The sequence below is a fragment of the Oncorhynchus gorbuscha genome, linkage group LG19, assembly GCF_021184085.1.
Source record: "Oncorhynchus gorbuscha isolate QuinsamMale2020 ecotype Even-year linkage group LG19, OgorEven_v1.0, whole genome shotgun sequence".
Taxonomy (NCBI): Eukaryota; Metazoa; Chordata; class Actinopteri; order Salmoniformes; family Salmonidae; genus Oncorhynchus; species Oncorhynchus gorbuscha.
Window position 1 is genome coordinate 36,029,555 of NC_060191.1, and position 16,780 is coordinate 36,046,334.

A 16,780-nucleotide genomic window follows, 5' to 3' on the forward strand; every position below is an offset into this window, starting at 1 on the left:
CATTTGTCATAATTCAAATGTTTCAGATCAGATTCATTTCAGTGTTTCATTCATTTTCAGTTAAGCCGAGTCTCTTTACTGGCCTTCCTATATACACTACATGACCCACACTCCAGCAGTGACCTTGGCACAGGAAACAGGGGTCTGCCAACTGTCTGTGCCGGTGTGTGTCTGCCAGGGGCTTTTTAAAGGAGTAGGGTCAAGGCTTTGGGACGCTCGCAACCCCACTGAGTCTTATTGCTAGTCAGCGGACCAATATAGACGCTGTTGGGTTTTATTTTATTTGTGGAGAGGTTCTCTTAGAATGGAGTGTACAGCATCACGTCATACACGACATGATCCAAAGTATGTGGACACCTGCTCCAAAATTCCAAAATCATGGGCATTAATATGGAGTTGGTCCCCCCACCTTTGCTGCCGTAACGGCATTCTCTTCTGGGAAGGCTTTCCACTAGATGTTGGAACATTGCTACGAGGACTTGTTTCCATTCAGCCGCTAGAGCATTAGAGAAGTCAAGGGCACTGATGTTGGGCGATTAGGCCTGGCTCGCAGTCGGCGTTTCAATTCATCCCAAAGATGGGGATCAGGTCAGGGTTCTGTTCAGGCCAGTCAAGTTCTTCCTCACCCATCTCAACAAACCATTTCTGTATGGACCTCGCTTTGTGCACGGGGGCATTGTCATGCTGAAAAAGGAAAGGGCCTTTGACCAAACTGTTGCCACAAAGTTGGAAGCACAGAATCGTCTAGAATGTAATTGTATGCTGTAGCGTTAAGATTTCCCTTCACAGGAACTAATGGTCCTAGGCCGAACCATGAAATACAGCCCCAGACCATTATTCCTGCTCCACCAAGCTTTACAGTTGGGCACTATTCATTGGGGAAGGTAGCGTTCTCCTGCCAAACCCACCAAACCCAGATTCGTCCGTCAGACTGCCAGATGGTGAAGCATAACTGCAGAGATCGAGTTTCCACTGCTCCAGAGTCCGATGGCTGCGAGCTTTACACCACTCCAGCTGACGCTTGGTATTGTGCATGGTGATCTTAGGCTGGTGTGCGGAAATGACAACCCATTTCCTGACGCTCCCAAAGAACAGTTTTTGTGCTGACGTTGCTTTCAGGGGTAGTTTGGAACTCGGTAGTTAGTATTGCAACTGAGGACAGACAATTTTTACACGCTACACGCTTCTGCACATGGCCTTCCCGTTCTGTGAGCTTGGGCGGCCTACCACTTTGCAGCTGAGCCATTGTTGCTCCTAGATGTTTCTACTTCACAATAACAGCACTTACAGTTGACCGGGGCAGCTCTTGTAGGGCGGACATTTTACAAACTGACTTGTTGGAAAGGTGGCATCCTATGACGGTGCACGTTAAAAGTCACTGAGCTCTTCAGTAAGGCCATTCTACTGCCAGTGTTTGTCTATGGAGATTGCATGGCTGTGTGCTTGATTGTTATACACCTGTCAGCAATGGGTATGGCTAAAATAACTGAATCCACGAATTTGAAGAGGTGTCCACATACTTTTGCATATATAGTGTAAATATTAACAGACATTCCCCTAATTGATCTCTTTGGTACAGCAAATACAGAATGAAGAACATGATACAATTGATTGCAGAGTATTTAATGGTTGAGATAGGGCTAAAGCCCTCACTAGGTAAGGGTGGCTCTGTCTCTCCCCTCAATCTCTCGATTCATTCATCCCTCTCCCACTTCTCTTCTTCCTCTCCTCTGCGTCAACATATGTATTCTCTCTCTTCCTCACTCTCCATAGATTTTACATCTTCCTCTTTTTCTCTCCCCAATTCTCTCTCTCTCTCTCTCTCTCTCTCTCTCTCTCTCTCTCTCTCTCTCTCTCTCTCTCTCTCTCTCTCTCTCTCTCTCTCTCTCCTCTCTCCATACATTTTACCTCTCCCTCTTTTTCTCTCACTCTCCATTTTACCTCTCCCTCTTTTTCTCTCCCCATTTTATCTCTACATTTTATCTCTCCCTCTTTTTCTCTCCCCACCATTCTCTCTCTCTCTCTCTCTCTCTCATAGTCATCCAGTACATGGCAGGTTATGTTATGTGATTTGAATTTGTATTCCAGACGCAGAGAGTTAAATCCATATAATCTCCTTTCACATTTAACACACACACAGTCTCTCCGCCCTGGTAATCGCACCACCGTGGAGGGCCTCTTTCCCACTCCCCTGGCGTGTGTATATGTGTGGCTGGGTTAGATCAGGGCCAGGGAAGGGTTAAGGGGGAGGGGGGGGGGGTCAGTGATGAGGGGAGTGAGGAGAGGTTACAGTGTGAGTGTGTACACGTGCCTGTGTGCACATAAGTGCATGTGTGTGTGAATGTGTATGTGAGGTCCCTCTCCTATCCAAAATGGAGCAGTTCCTCTGTGTCTAAAAGGTGTAATTTAGGTTGAGTGCAATATATCCTGTATCATGTGCCATATAAAAACACAACTATCTGCTCATGTTCTGAGAGACAGACCATTTCAGCACCATGGACAGGGCCACACTGGCTTTTCAGTCTCACATTTACATTTGAGTCATTTAGCAGACACTCTTATCCAGAGCAATTAAGGATAAGCGCCTTGCTCATGGGCATATTGACAGATTTTTCACCTAGTCAGCTGGGGGATTCGAACCAGCGAGCATTTGTTTACTGGCTCAAAGCTCTTAACCACTAAGCTACATGTATATTTGCACAAAATATACAACATATCTGAAAAATTGTTAAGAAATGAATCCTTGAATCATCCTTGAGCATCCCTGTAATCTTGTTTAAAAAACGAAAGACATTCCACAGCTGAACAACACCGAAGCCATACTGTGATATCATAAAAAATGGCGCCCACGGAGTGACATCAAAACAAATCGAAGGCATGCCCACATTGAACTAAAGGGGAAAGAAAGCAAACAGGCGACATTGGCTGAGGCGGCTCTTGTGCAGCTGTCCTATTGGTGAATCCAGGTCAGTCACTTGAGCACGGTACAACACAGAGAGGGCAGTACAGTGGTGGACTGAACTCCCATCATGCAGCACAGATTGTGGCCTGCAGCAGAAAGGCCCATAATAAAGATGGCCATGTATATAATCCGCCATTCGTGGTCTGGGGGGGCAGGACAACGTCCCGCCACAGACTAACAGGGGCTGTCAACACAACCATTAGAAAGAAGAGAGAGACCAAAGAAAGAGAAGAAAAAAACACCCCAACCCAAAAGTGGATATAGAAGCCCAGTGCCCAATCCCAAATCAAGCCCCTGAGAGATGGATGAATGTAAACAAGATGGCAGAAAATCCACTAAAACCTTCCAGAGGGCTACATGAGACGATACAATGTTGCCTTCACCAGGAGGAAGTCAAGACATGCCTGGGGACAGCGGTAGAACTTTCTAAGCAAACAGCCGGAGGCAGGGCTTTCTCCTATAGAGCTCCATTTTTATGGAATGGTTTGCCGACCCGTGTGAGAGACGCAGACTCGGTCTCAACCTTTAAGTCTTTACTGAAGACTCATCTCTTCAGTGGGTCCTATGATTGAGTGTAGTCTAGGAGCCCAGGAGGGTGAAGGTGAATGGAAAGGCACTGGAGCGACGGATCTCCCTTGCTGTCTCTGCCTGGCCGGTTCCCCTCTCTCCACTGGGGTTCTCTGCCTATAGCCCTATTACAGGGGCTGAGTCACTGGCTTACTGGTGCTCTTCCATGCCGTCCCTAGGAGGGGTGCGTCACTTGAGAGGGTTGAGTCACTGACGTGGTCTTCCTGTCTGGGTTGGCGCCCCCCCATGGGTTGTGCCATGGCGGAGATCGTTGTGGGCTATACTCGGCCTTGTCTCAGGATGGTAAGTTGGTGGTTGAAGATATCCCTCTAGTGGTGTGAAGGCTGTGCTTTGGCAAAGTGGGTGGGGTTATATCCTGCCTGTTTGGCCCTGTCTGGGGGTATCATCGGATGGGGCCACAGTGTTTCCTGACCCCTCCTGTCTCAGCCTCCAGTATTTATGCTGTAGTAGTTTATGTGTCGGGGGGCTAGAGTCAGTCTGTTATATCTGGAGTATTTCTCCTGTCTTATCCGGTGTCCTGTGTGAATTTAAGTATGCTCTCTCTAATTCTCTTTCTTTCTTTCTTTCTTTCTTTCTCTCTTTCTTTCTTTCTCTCTCTCGGAGGACCTGACACCTAGGACCATGACTCAGGACTACCTGGCATGATGACTCCTTGTTGTCCCCAGTCCACCTGGCCGTGCTGCTGCTCCAGTTTCAACTGTTCTGCCTGCGGCTATGGAACCCTGACTCATTCACTATGTTCACATTTCAACATCTTGGCCATGTTCTGTTACAATCTCCACCCGGCACAGCCAGAAGAGGACTGGCCACCCTTCATAGCCTGGTTCCTCTCTAGGTTTCTTCCTAGGTTCTGGCCTTTCTAGGGAGTTTTCCTAGCCACCGTGCTTCTACACCTGCATTGCTTGCTGTTTGGGGTTTTAGGCTGGGTTTCTGTACAGCACTTTGATATATCAGCTGATGTAAGAAGGGCTATATAAATAAATTTGATTAGATTAGAGGGCTAGATTTGGGATTTGGATTAAAAGGGGACATAAGGATCCCACGCAGGGCTTTGGGGTCTGAGGATTTGAGCAAGGGGCCAGTCTTTACCCAATTCAACAAGGAGTAATGGTGGAAATAAGGAGAGGAGAGAGGACTGAAATAACCCAAATTCTCCCTTTCTTTGTTCTGAGACGTCTACCCCAACGTGTAAGTCTCAGTTCTTCCATGCCCTCAGGCTGCCCGCCCTTTTCCCTGGCATGGGCAGGAAGGGAGCAGAGGAGGAGAGGAGCAAGGGAGGGAGCTTGGCGCACTCATCCATTTTGGAAGCATATTTTCCCTTTCCTTCTTCAAGCCTGAATGCGTTGATTACAACGGGAGAAGGTCATTGTGATTTGGGTGAGTTACCTAAAACACCGCTCCTTTTGGGTGAAGCCTCTTCACTCTGTCTCCTGCTCTTGTTCTGTTGCTGTGACACATTTGACTCAAACCTCTACTCCCTCCAAACACACATCTGCATATCCCCCCCCCCCCTTTTGCAGGCAGTATGAAAATGGCGTATGAATATGTATGCCACTGAGACAGGGATATTGCCTATGGTGAACGGCTATGCATAATGCAGCTCTTTCTGTCTCATCCACAAACACACACACACACACACAATCGTCTCTGAGATTCATACCATCCCATGCACACAGGTCAATAAATCTCTCACACACACACAATAACATGCGCTCCAGTATACACGTACACATTCTCAGAGGCCAGAATGCGTTCCTGTTATGGGTCTGATGAATCACACAGAATACCAAACTTAACATGTTCAGGCAACATAACACTAATGTCATTGCTTTCAGTTACAACACCGCGACAACGTAGTAGCGAGGTCTTACAGCCCGTTACGGGAAAGCAAGAAGTCATTATAGTTATATTATTAGGAATGCTATTTGATACCCATTTTGCATACAAAGACAGCGAAAAGGGATAATGCATTGGCATAACGCTGAAATGACCTCGCCGTACGCACGCACACGCACACCACAAACAACCCCCTTCTCCATATTATGCCGTGTCAGTGGAATATTAGGATCCATTTCAGCATTTGAGGAGCCACACTCTCCCTCTTTAAAGGAAAGATTTTCACAGTTGTGAAGTGAGTGTCAGATGTTTGGGGTGTGATTTAATCCTCTACCCTTCCTTCTCACTGAGTCCGAGATAAAGGGAGCGGCAGGAAGGCAGATAGCTAGAGAAAAGAGGGAAGCAAAGGAGGGAAAAGAAGAGCTGGCCATGTCACAAAGCAGATTAGTCCTACACGTGACCCCCCCCCCCCTCTCCTCTCCTCTCCTCTCATCTCCTCTCCTTGGCCATCAAGTCAGAGGCCACAGAAAAGATGCCCCACTCAACAACAGGTGAGAGAATACCTGTTGAGTTATCAAACTCAATTGGACAATCTGTGTGAATTAGGTCAAATCATTTTTTTACTTAATAAACTGGGTGTTCATTTGTGTTCATATGTTTGTATTTTTTTAAAGGCATTGGTAAGATACCCATTGGAAGGGTAGAGGAGTGAAGCGGCATTTCTCTGTTTTCCCCCATATGGTCAAGTTACCTTAGGCCTAAATGATGCATGCAGGTGAGGAACAGCCTCCGTGGCTTTTCTGTTCACCGGCCAAGTCACCCGTCACCCGCACAAACACTCCACGGTAAAAAAAAAAAAAAAAAAAAAAAAACAGTCGTTGCTTGCCAGAGCGAGACGAGGGAATGTGACTTAACACGAGAGTGTGGTATTATTGTGGCTGTGCCTCTCAGAGACACGTGACAAGTTCATAGGTAAGGCGCTATTTAGGAGAAGAGACTGTATACACTTAGAGATCGAATAGTATGACTGTCGCTCGCGCAATTACATTCAGCAAGAGAGAGAGAGAGAGAGAGAGAGAGAGAGAGAGGAGAGAGAGGTAGAGAGGTAGAGAGAGAGAGAGAGGGGGGGGGTTACAGGCAACTTGTTGCGGGATAACTCTTGTCCAAGGAGAAGGCTGGATAGGTCGAGTCGATATCATTGGAATCAACGTGAGAGACTTCATTTTAAGGTTTAAGATCAATTGAATATGGCGTCAAGACAAAATGAAAGCAACAATACCGTACTGGCACACGTGGCGAGGTAGTGGCCTTTCACCAGGACGCAGACGCAACGCATCTAGACGCAGTGCAGTGGTGTACATGAATTCGAGGCAGTCTATTTCTGAATCTGACTCATAAAACAATTACTACAAGCCCATGCGTCCCTCTCACCTCTCAGTTTGTGTGCCTTTCATTTGATTCCAAAATTACACTGCTGTGTCCGCCCGACCAGGCCTTGGTTGTAAAGTCAGACGAGTGCCATAACGGTTGACAAAATACGTTATGAGGAGAGCAGAGAGCAGCACGCCGTTGTCAGAACTATCTGGCCCAGATTATGGAAACAAAGGGCTATCCCATCAAACATATCACAAAAGAGGAGGGAGAAGTGCAGTCCTCTAGTCAATGAACGGATTTACTTTTGTAAATAAGTTGCAAATCATGCTTTAGTTTCAGTTCAAACTGACGCCTACTAATTACACAGCTGGGAAGGGATGCTGATTTGGGTAAACAGAAAGAGAAACCAATGTTGCACATTTCATCCGCTAAAGGGACTAAGTAGAGAGAAAGACGTGTGTAAGGGGGACATTACAGAGATGATAAATTGCCTCAAAATGCAGCCTAAAGAATGCAATTATATATTTTGCATAACAAAATGCTTACACATCACAAATGACACTGATAGGCCGAATTCTTATTTTAAAATAATTCTTATTTTTACAATAATAATATTCATAATAATACAGGTGTATTGGTTTCACATTTTAATTTAGGCAAATGTTCAGAAAATCTGGTTCCGTCAAGATAATATCGCTGCCACCACGTACACCACATTGCATATTTTGACGAATGCTCATCCCCCCACCAGTCATTGAGTCGTAGTTATGTTCCAATCAGGTGAGGGAAACGAAATATACATGCATAAAAACCAACTGCTTAGATGTGTCAACTAATCTATTTATATCCTACATTAATTCTATCGTTCCTATCAATTGAAAATGTACAGTCATTCAGTATTCGTTTTATAGATTGGAGGCCTGTCAGGCTGAACTGGATAAAACCGGAATCAGCAGTGAATTGATAAAATAACTATAGTATCTCTCCCTCATTATTTTACACACCGTAGTCTTGATCAGAATATTTGGGTGATTTGAATTTGTGTTAGCCATAATAATGATAAAACATTAGGCTTTAAATATCGCAAATTGATATGAACATTATTAAATTGATGCATTGCAACAAATATGTACAATCATTGCCATCACCAATAGGCCTGACTGTTTCCTGTGAATAGATGGCACGGATAGCATCTTTCCCCGCTGATTTGTTTTGTGTCTCATCACATTTACATAAAATTACAAGCGGGACCAGATCATGACAAAGAAGAATGACCCCCCCCCCCACACACACACACACACACGCGCGCGCACCCCGTTTCAAACCAGGGGTTGGTGAGTACTGGTATGGACGAGACGCATCAATTATGGGACATCTGGTTATTCATATTGCACTCAAATGACTAATTAGCCTCCTGAAAACCAACGACAAGGAAAATGTATATTTCTGAGAATATCAAATTATACAAGGATGTATGGAAGAGATATTTATCAAATTAAGCACAGGATGTTGTGTGCCGTTCCACAAAAGTGACCACCTTTATGGAGGCGCGGCCCGACTCAGGAAAATACGCAGTCCTAATGCATATGCATGTAAGATAATTGGCTAACATATTTCTCTGATCAAATATTTTATTTTAAATTAAAACACACATTAAATCAGATAGTATGTAAATATAAAATTGATTGTTGCCAAAAATGAACGAATAAAGGAAAAAAACTATGCCGAATGGAAGTTCGTTTTCGACTGCGTTATCTCCATCTCTTCCCTCTCCACTCTTTCCGCTACGCTGCCTATCTGCAACCCCCACCCCTCCCTCCCTCCTTTCACCGCACACACACACACACACACACACACACACACACACACACACACACACACACACACACACACACACACACACACACACACACACACACACACACACACACACACACACACACACACACACACACACACACACACACACACACACACACACACACACACACACACGCACACGTCTTGTTCAGCCACGAGACGAGGCGATGTGCAGTACATAATCTAAAAAGACCCTGTAATCCAATTAAATACAACAAAAACACCACAAAAAGCCCTCGTCACAAGAGCAGCAGCACCACGCACACGGACCACACCATCCCGGATGTATAGGATGTATAGGCCATGTATTTCAAATGTCTGAAAGGGTATCCACTCATGAAAACACGGAATGAACAGAATAGAGTTAGGGATGCATGTGATCCTAAGACTGGTTACGTTTTAGACAATTATTTACGCATTTACTAATGTATTATTCATGTATATGTATTTATTTGATCTTGGGGTTATGGCTGAATTTGATCGACTGGATTATGTTCAAATTGGTGAAATGGTTGACAAGCGTTCAATCTGAAGCGATTGTTCAATCAAAAACCATATTCTAGCTTCCTCTCGAACTGCAGTATTTTTCCATTCAAACCCAATCAGTATGTAGAATCTGGGGCCATAGAAAATGGAGGAGGCATAATTAGACTACCGATAATAACAATTGAGTGTGTCTGCTTGCGCTGACCCGTGTCATTGTAGAAAGTGAAGCAAATTGCCAACTGCGTAAAATCCCAGCGTTCAATATCCTCAGCATCGGTTTACACATCTCTTTTAAAATGTTTTGTGGCCCTCATTGTCTTTGAACACTCACGCACGCACACACACACACACGCACACTAAAAAGGCACGCTCTTCAACAGACATGCACTAATTTGGTGCGCCAAAGAATCCATATTAGCAAATGACACATACGCCCGACACCTTCTGTTATCTGTTATGGGACAGAGGAAAGAGAGCAAACAAATGTACACTTGAATGCCCCGCTACTTTTCTGATAAACATCCTACAGCTCAGAGACCCAGTTGGAGTTCGTAGCAGCTTGTAGCTCGCAGTCTTTGCGTCCGCATCTCTTCCTCTCTTATTGTCGTGTCTCCATATTTATCACAACTCGACATGTTCATGACTGCCAAATGTTACCTCTCCCATCTTTAACTGCCACGGACAGCGGTTAGGGGAATATGGACCACACTGCCAATATGTATGTTCCTTCTCAAATAGTGTAAACACGTGTAATTATGCATCTGCATAATGCGTCCTTGGATTGATCAAGACACCTGACAGAAGGGATGGTGGCTCCATTCTAAGTGTGGTTAAACCGATTATTCCAATCCAACTCAAGATGTTTTATTCAAGTAAAGATAGGCCATTGACCTTAACTGACAAGAAGGAATTTAAAGTGACGACTTTTGTAAATAAGCGCATTTCAACCCCACCTCATTTATTGTAGCCCAAATAAACACAAATAGCCTACATGCGCTCCAACTTCAACGCTGGATTGGAGAGAGCAATAGTGTGAATGTCTTTCACGTACCTTCTTGTAAAGAGTACAGCAGGAATAAAGTTACCAGCCACATGCCATAAATAGCAGGTATATTTCTCAGGAATGTTGAGCAATCCCGACGAGTGCGCGGCGCAGCGTTCGGCCAAGCGAGGCTCCGTGCTGGAGTGGTGACGATGCTCACCGGCGATCTCTCCAGCCCTAGTCCCAGACTCGCAAGCTCCGAGGAACGGACACTGATCTGGTCCCGCCTCCCGTACCCTCCCATAACCGGGACCGTCATCCGAGGAGAGGGGCCCTCCCCCGCTATTGTAATGATGCGCCGTGATGGAGAAGTGAGGCAGTGCGTCTATTGTACGAGGACCACACGCACGGAATATGGAGCTGTTCTCTTCGCGCGGATGGGAGGGGTGGTTTGTGTACGTGTCTGGAGCGGTGGGGCTGGGTTTGTTTATGGGGGGTCAGGTGTATGGTGTCTTGAGGTGTGATATAACAGGTGACTGGAGAGAATCAGCTTCGGTCCGTTAGCTCTTTCTTTGTTAAGGTCCATGTACGCGCGCACCTGTGGACTTTGCCGCGCTACCATCTTCACCTCGCGCACAAAGGAGCTCCCTCATTCAGTGACTGTATTAGCTTGGCACAATGGTATAGATACATTTACGTTCAGTCCACTTCATAGGTGTTCTTATTTTTTTGTTAATGTGGCTTGGGTAGCCTAGTACATGCAAGATTGAGAGGCAATTTTGTTTAGTCAGATAAATATGACGATCAAAGATCTTGCTATTTCTATCTCAATCCCTCTGGCACAGATGCGGTTGCCACACACAGCTCAGCGCGTCCTTGGAGACTGTGCGCAACATTTTTCTGCCGCCCGCCCGCCCGCACTCCAAACAAACACACGCACGCAATATACATTCAGTTAATGTTTTATTACCATAGTAAAAATAACATTTGATTTAAGTTAAGTAAGGTATAATAAATGAGGGTATAATGAAATGAGTGAAATTATCTCTCCGTTTTTGTCAAAATAAAACGTGAAATTGCATTATTTAAATGTGTTAATTTATACGGTGATGATGTATAGTTTTATTTAGAAGTATTGTTGCAGTCATGGAATGTCACTCTTTGAGCACTACATAACCAGTGATGCTTTTTTGCTATATTAGTTACATTTTGTTGGTGGGCCAATTTAAAGAAACATCTACAGTCTGTAGAAGCTTCATATACTACTACAAACTATAAACTACAAACGCTAATAAAATGTCAGACTCAATCGTTTTTGACATTGTCACAAAAATACATGGTACCAAACATGAGGTTGTCAGTAGAGTGTTAAGTTCAACCCACCCTGGGCAAAGGTCATGGGAAGTGGACCATGGTGAGTTAGACGATATTCTGACATGGTTCATAAAACCACTTGTTTTTCACAGCTTTTCGTTGAACCCCACTACCCCTAAAGACAACGGCCCAAGAGCCAGTAACAACATTACATAGGATTTGTCCAAAATGGCACCCTATTCCCTATATAATGCACTACTTTTGACCAGAGCCACTATTATGGACGCTGGTCAAAGATGTGCGCTATAAATGAAATAGAGTGCCAATTTGGAGGCACATCTAAAGAGAAACCCGGCTATACCTCAGTGCTCCCACTGTAACCTGTAAGCCTTGGTCCCGTCAGCTCCTCCTCAGCGGGCACTATCCACGGCCCCTCCCACACATCTTACCTGTAATCAATGAATAGCCACACAAACTGTACTGTTATTGATTATAGGGTATACGAGGCACAGTCACCGACAAAAACAAAAACAAATGAATCCTGACATCCGTCGACCCTCACTCTCCTCCCCTACATACTGAGTCCTGCGTACAGAACAAACAAACCAACAAAACAAAACAAGCTCCAAAACAACAGGACCACGCTTCGTGGCTCTATTTGAAAGGACCGGCTAGAAATCTTCAGACTGCAATTGTCACCTAAGTGTCATCTTGACAATGCTCTCTGGCTTCGGGTCAGCGCGGATCAGACCCAGAGACATCAGTAACGTCACTATTTTAGACAAGGATTTGCAGTTATGGAGGGAAAAGCTTTTCCAGTGGCCCATTGCCACAACAGCCGCAGACGAGTAACTGGACTCTTAGTCAAGCTGAACGTACGGATGACTAAGTGGGAGAAATAAGTAAAGGTACGGTTGTAGAATGAGCTAAATGTGAGCGTGCAGCAGCTGTGCTCTCTCCTTTTCACAGAACATCTCCGGCAGGGTAGCGAGCTAGCTACTGTGCTCTCCATTATGTAAGTGGAGAGAGAGAGAGAGAGAGAGAGAGAGAGAGAGAGAGAGACCCTGTTCGCCACCTAACTACTCCCACGTACAGAGAAGTGAGAGTACTCACTCATACTCACACATACTCACACATACTCTCACATACTCTCACATACTCACACACAAACACACACACACACACGCACACACACACACACACACACACACACACACACACACACACGCACACGCACACGCACACGCACACGCACACGCACACGCACACGCACACACACACACACACACACACACACACACACACACACACACACACACACACACACACACACACACACACACACACACACACACACACACACACACACACCCTAAGTGTCCATGGCCAAGTAAATAATACAAAATAAAATACATGAGTGGCTTGGAGAAATGTAGCCCAGAGAAATGTACAGTTTGGGCTTCAAATCATCTGACTAGCAGAGCGGAGTGTTGTCTGTCTCCTTCAACCTTCCCTCACCTCTCAACCGGCCTATTAAAATGTCACTGACTCACTTCTCGAAACAGTCGCATCTACCCACAGTAGCCGTAGACTTCACAATAACAGAATCCAGCTCCATTCACAGAAAGAGCCAACCTGCTGTGGGCAATGAGTGACATATGTTACCATACCGAAAGGCTGCAATTCTCTCTCCTTAGGTCTGACTCTGATCTGACCTTTTCTGACAAGCAGGTTATACTGTACTTCAAGCAGTGATCGTCACTGGACGTGACAGTCAAGTAAAATGGCGAGCTCCCAGCCACAGCAATGGATATCGCTTTGGACAAGAGTCAAGTCGTCCACGGCGCACCTCATGGTTCATCTGCGTCACCTCTTCCTCCCTCTTCGTTTGTTGCCTGGAGATACACAGGCTGAGTGAGGAAAAGAGAGGGGGAGGGAGGGAGAGGTGGAGCTAGTGAAAGGACAACGAGGACAGGGAGAGCAGCTGAGACAGAGTTGGGGAGAAAGAGGGGAAGAAAAGAAAGAAAGAGGGAGAGAGAGAGAGAGAAAGGAAGTGAAGAGGCAGGTGGATGAATGTTAATGCTAACCCTCAGCCAACCAGAGGGCCCCTCAGGCCATGGCTACATGCTAGGATCATATTAGTGCTAATGTAGCTGGTGTTAATGCACAGCCCCAGCCCCCATGGAGTCAGCAAGGTCACCGCGGGGTGGGGTGAGGGGGGATAGGTGGAGGGGAACACACTACAGTACATCACCGGTCCACTGGGTCAGTTGGGCCTTTAGGGTTGGGATGGGGGTCAACTCCAGGGAGAAGGGGGAGGGGGGGGATAATCAAACGTTGAGGGGGGACAACTTTAATTAACATGACTGTCCATTTGTAACCCACCGTGAAAGAATAACATAAAATGGTGACTAAGGTGGACAGGTAGTAAGACTGCCGAGTGCACTTCCACATCTCTACCACCTCCCAGCTCCAGCTCCCCCAGTCAGTGTGTCTGCCTGCCACAGATCTCTCCATGCTCCAGTGAGTAGAACGCCCTGCCGTGTGTGTTCTGGGCAGGATTAGATTCATCAGCATTAGACTAATATGAATCTCAGAACTGTGCCTGGCTGCCGCAGCACATTCCAGGAAGGCACCAGCGTGTATGCATTTAACTAAGTGTTTTTAGATATAAAAGTGTTGTATGTTCGCATAGCACTGAACAGCCAACTGTGTGGGGTGTGTTGGTGTGTGTGTGTGTGTGTGTGTGTGGGCGGGGGGGGATGCTGACGTGAGACATCAGGGGTGTTAATTTATTCAAATGAGCCAGAGAGGATAACAAGAGGAGGGAGATTGAGGGAGGGGGGTCTACCTCATCCTTTCGGATGCTCGTCTCTCTCTTCGTTTCTCTCTCACTCTCCCTTCTCCCTCCCTTGTTTTTCTGTGTTTATACATTAGAGAATCTCTGCATGAGACAGAGGGAATGATGAAAGGGAGATGGGGTGTGTGTGTATGGGGGGGGAAGGGGGTAGAGATGATGAGATTGAAAAAAGAAACAGGAAAAAGAGATGGCGACTGATGCAAATGATTAGTAGCGCACTGGAAAGTCCCTGAGGCTAACCACAGCACACAGACACAAACACAATGTTCAAGTACTGTCCAAACCACATTCAATATGGCAGCCATTTAAGCCAATCTCTGTGGCTCCAATATGGATCCAGTCCAGTGCAGTGAATGACATCCTAGAAACACACCTCACCAAATATCTATTAGAATTCTCAAATATGTCTTAGATATGGGAATTCTACTATATAGTCTCTAATGAAGATAGAGAAAATATTGACAGGAAGATGGGCACTGAAGATATGTATCTCTATAACGGTCGAGTTTGAGATATGGATCAGAGATATCTGGTGACACCTAGTGGTGAAGAGGCTGTGTCCATCACATCTGTACATGGAAACAGACTCTTCTTCCTGCCAGGTTCACAAAACACAATGACCCGGTCCAATATCAGCCCATAATCTCATCCCAGAGCCACTACCCATTCTAGATCACGACCTCTCTTGAGTCGCCGTCGCGGAGGCCACAGAGTGCTTTAATAATAAGATAGAGGGGAAGAGAGCTATCTAAGCACGTTCCTCTCGCAAGAGCAGCCATACGACTCCTGAACTGGTAACCAAATGGTTACCCGGACTATTTGCATTATGTGCCCCCCTCCCCCAACCCCTCTTTTCCACTGCTGCTACTCTCTGTTTATCTTATATACTTAGTCACTAACTATACATTCATGTACATACTACCTAAATTGGGCCGACCAACCAGTGCTCCCGCACATTGGCTAACCGGGCTATCTGCATTGTGTCCCGCCACCCACCACCCGCCAACCCCTCTCTTTACGCTACTACTCTCTGTTCATCATATATGCATAGTCACTTTAACGATACCTACATGTACATACTACCTCAATAAGCCTGACTAACAGGTGTCTGTATGTAGCCTTGCTACTCTTTTTTCAAATGTCTTTTTACTGTTGTTTTATTTCTTTACTTACCTACACACACACACACACACACACACACACACACACACACACACACACACACACACACACACACACACACACACACACACACACACACACACACACACACACACACACACACACACACACACACACACACACACACACACACACACACACACACACACACACACACACACACACGCACCTTTTTTTTCTTTTCGCACCATTGGTTAGAGCCTGTAAGTAAGCATTTCACTGTAAGGTCTACACCTGTTGTATTCGGCGCATGTGACAAATCAACTTGAATTTGATTTGATTTATATAGGGCCAGATGTGTATCCATTGGCTGGAACTCGTGCAGAATTAGTTTGTCTGGCAATTGGCCTGACAAAAGGAGTGACAACCCCGTATGGGGCTCCGCTCGATTCATAGAACTAGAGTTACAGTACATACCCAGTAACTATTGTTCTATGTCATCATATCTGAAGGGACTGGATCGGGATGCACTATGTGATGACCCTAACTAACTAGCCGTTTACAAGGGAATTTGCGTCCTGCCATGTTGCGTACACCTATAGCTATTCGATCCTTTCAGATCTGTTAATATCAGGACAGAATGACCGAGGGAAAGGGGCTTGGGGCTAAAGGCCCTGAATGGAACCTGTGTGGTATAATTTTTGGCTACTTTGTCTTTTCCCTACCCCAGTAGAAAACTCTCTCTATCTCTCTTTTTGTGTGTGTGTGTGCGTGTGTGTGTGTGCATGTGTGCGTGTGTACGTGTGTGTGTGTGTGTGTGTGTGTGTGTGTGTGTGTGTGTGTGTGTGTGTGTGTGTGTGTGTGTGTGTGTGTGTGTGTGTGTGTGTGTGTGTGTGTGTGTGTGTGTGTGTGTGTGTGTGTGTGTGTGTGTGTGTGTGTGTGTGTGTGTGTGTGTGTGTGTGTGTGTGTGTGTGCGTGCGTGTGTGTGTGTGTGAGAGCGTGAGAGGGCATATAGAGCATTGCTGAGAGCAGACTTTCCATTTTGACCCCCATGCTCAGATCTTATCACTTTCCCACGCTTCACACTCCCCACACCCACACACCCACACACTGACACACACACAGTAAATGAGGAGCTTTATCACCTTGACAGGTTAAACAAGCATTGCACCGAGTGTTTAACTGGCTTTAAATGGTGGAAATCAACACACTTCTTATCTCGGCATGTCAAATCAAATCAAATTTTATTGGTCACATACACATCATGGTTAGCAGATGTTATTGCGAGTGTAATGAAATGTTTGTGATTCTAGTTCCGGCAGCACAGCAATATTTAACATGTAATCTAACAATTCCACAACGCCTACCTAATAAACACAAATCCAAGAATAAGCAT

At 45.6% G+C, this 16,780-nt stretch overlaps 1 protein-coding gene across 5 annotated transcripts in view; it reads right to left on the reverse strand.

Moving 5' to 3' along the window:
* Nucleotides 1-10,509, reverse strand: part of LOC124006179 (Down syndrome cell adhesion molecule-like protein 1 homolog) — a 206,560-nt gene extending 196,051 nt beyond the window's left edge. Inside the window, exon 1 of one of the 5 annotated variants that reach the window (XR_006833741.1) lies at nucleotides 10,158-10,509. Coding sequence is in view for 4 of the 5 variants with exons in the window: in XM_046316016.1 (XP_046171972.1) it covers nucleotides 10,158-10,407 (250 nt within the window). In the remaining variant the exon portion in view is untranslated. The remainder of the gene's footprint in view (nucleotides 1-10,157) is intronic. The other 4 variants (XM_046316016.1, XM_046316014.1, XM_046316017.1 and 1 more) reach the window with 4 other exon arrangements.
* Between the last annotated feature and the right edge of the window lie 6,271 nt (nucleotides 10,510-16,780).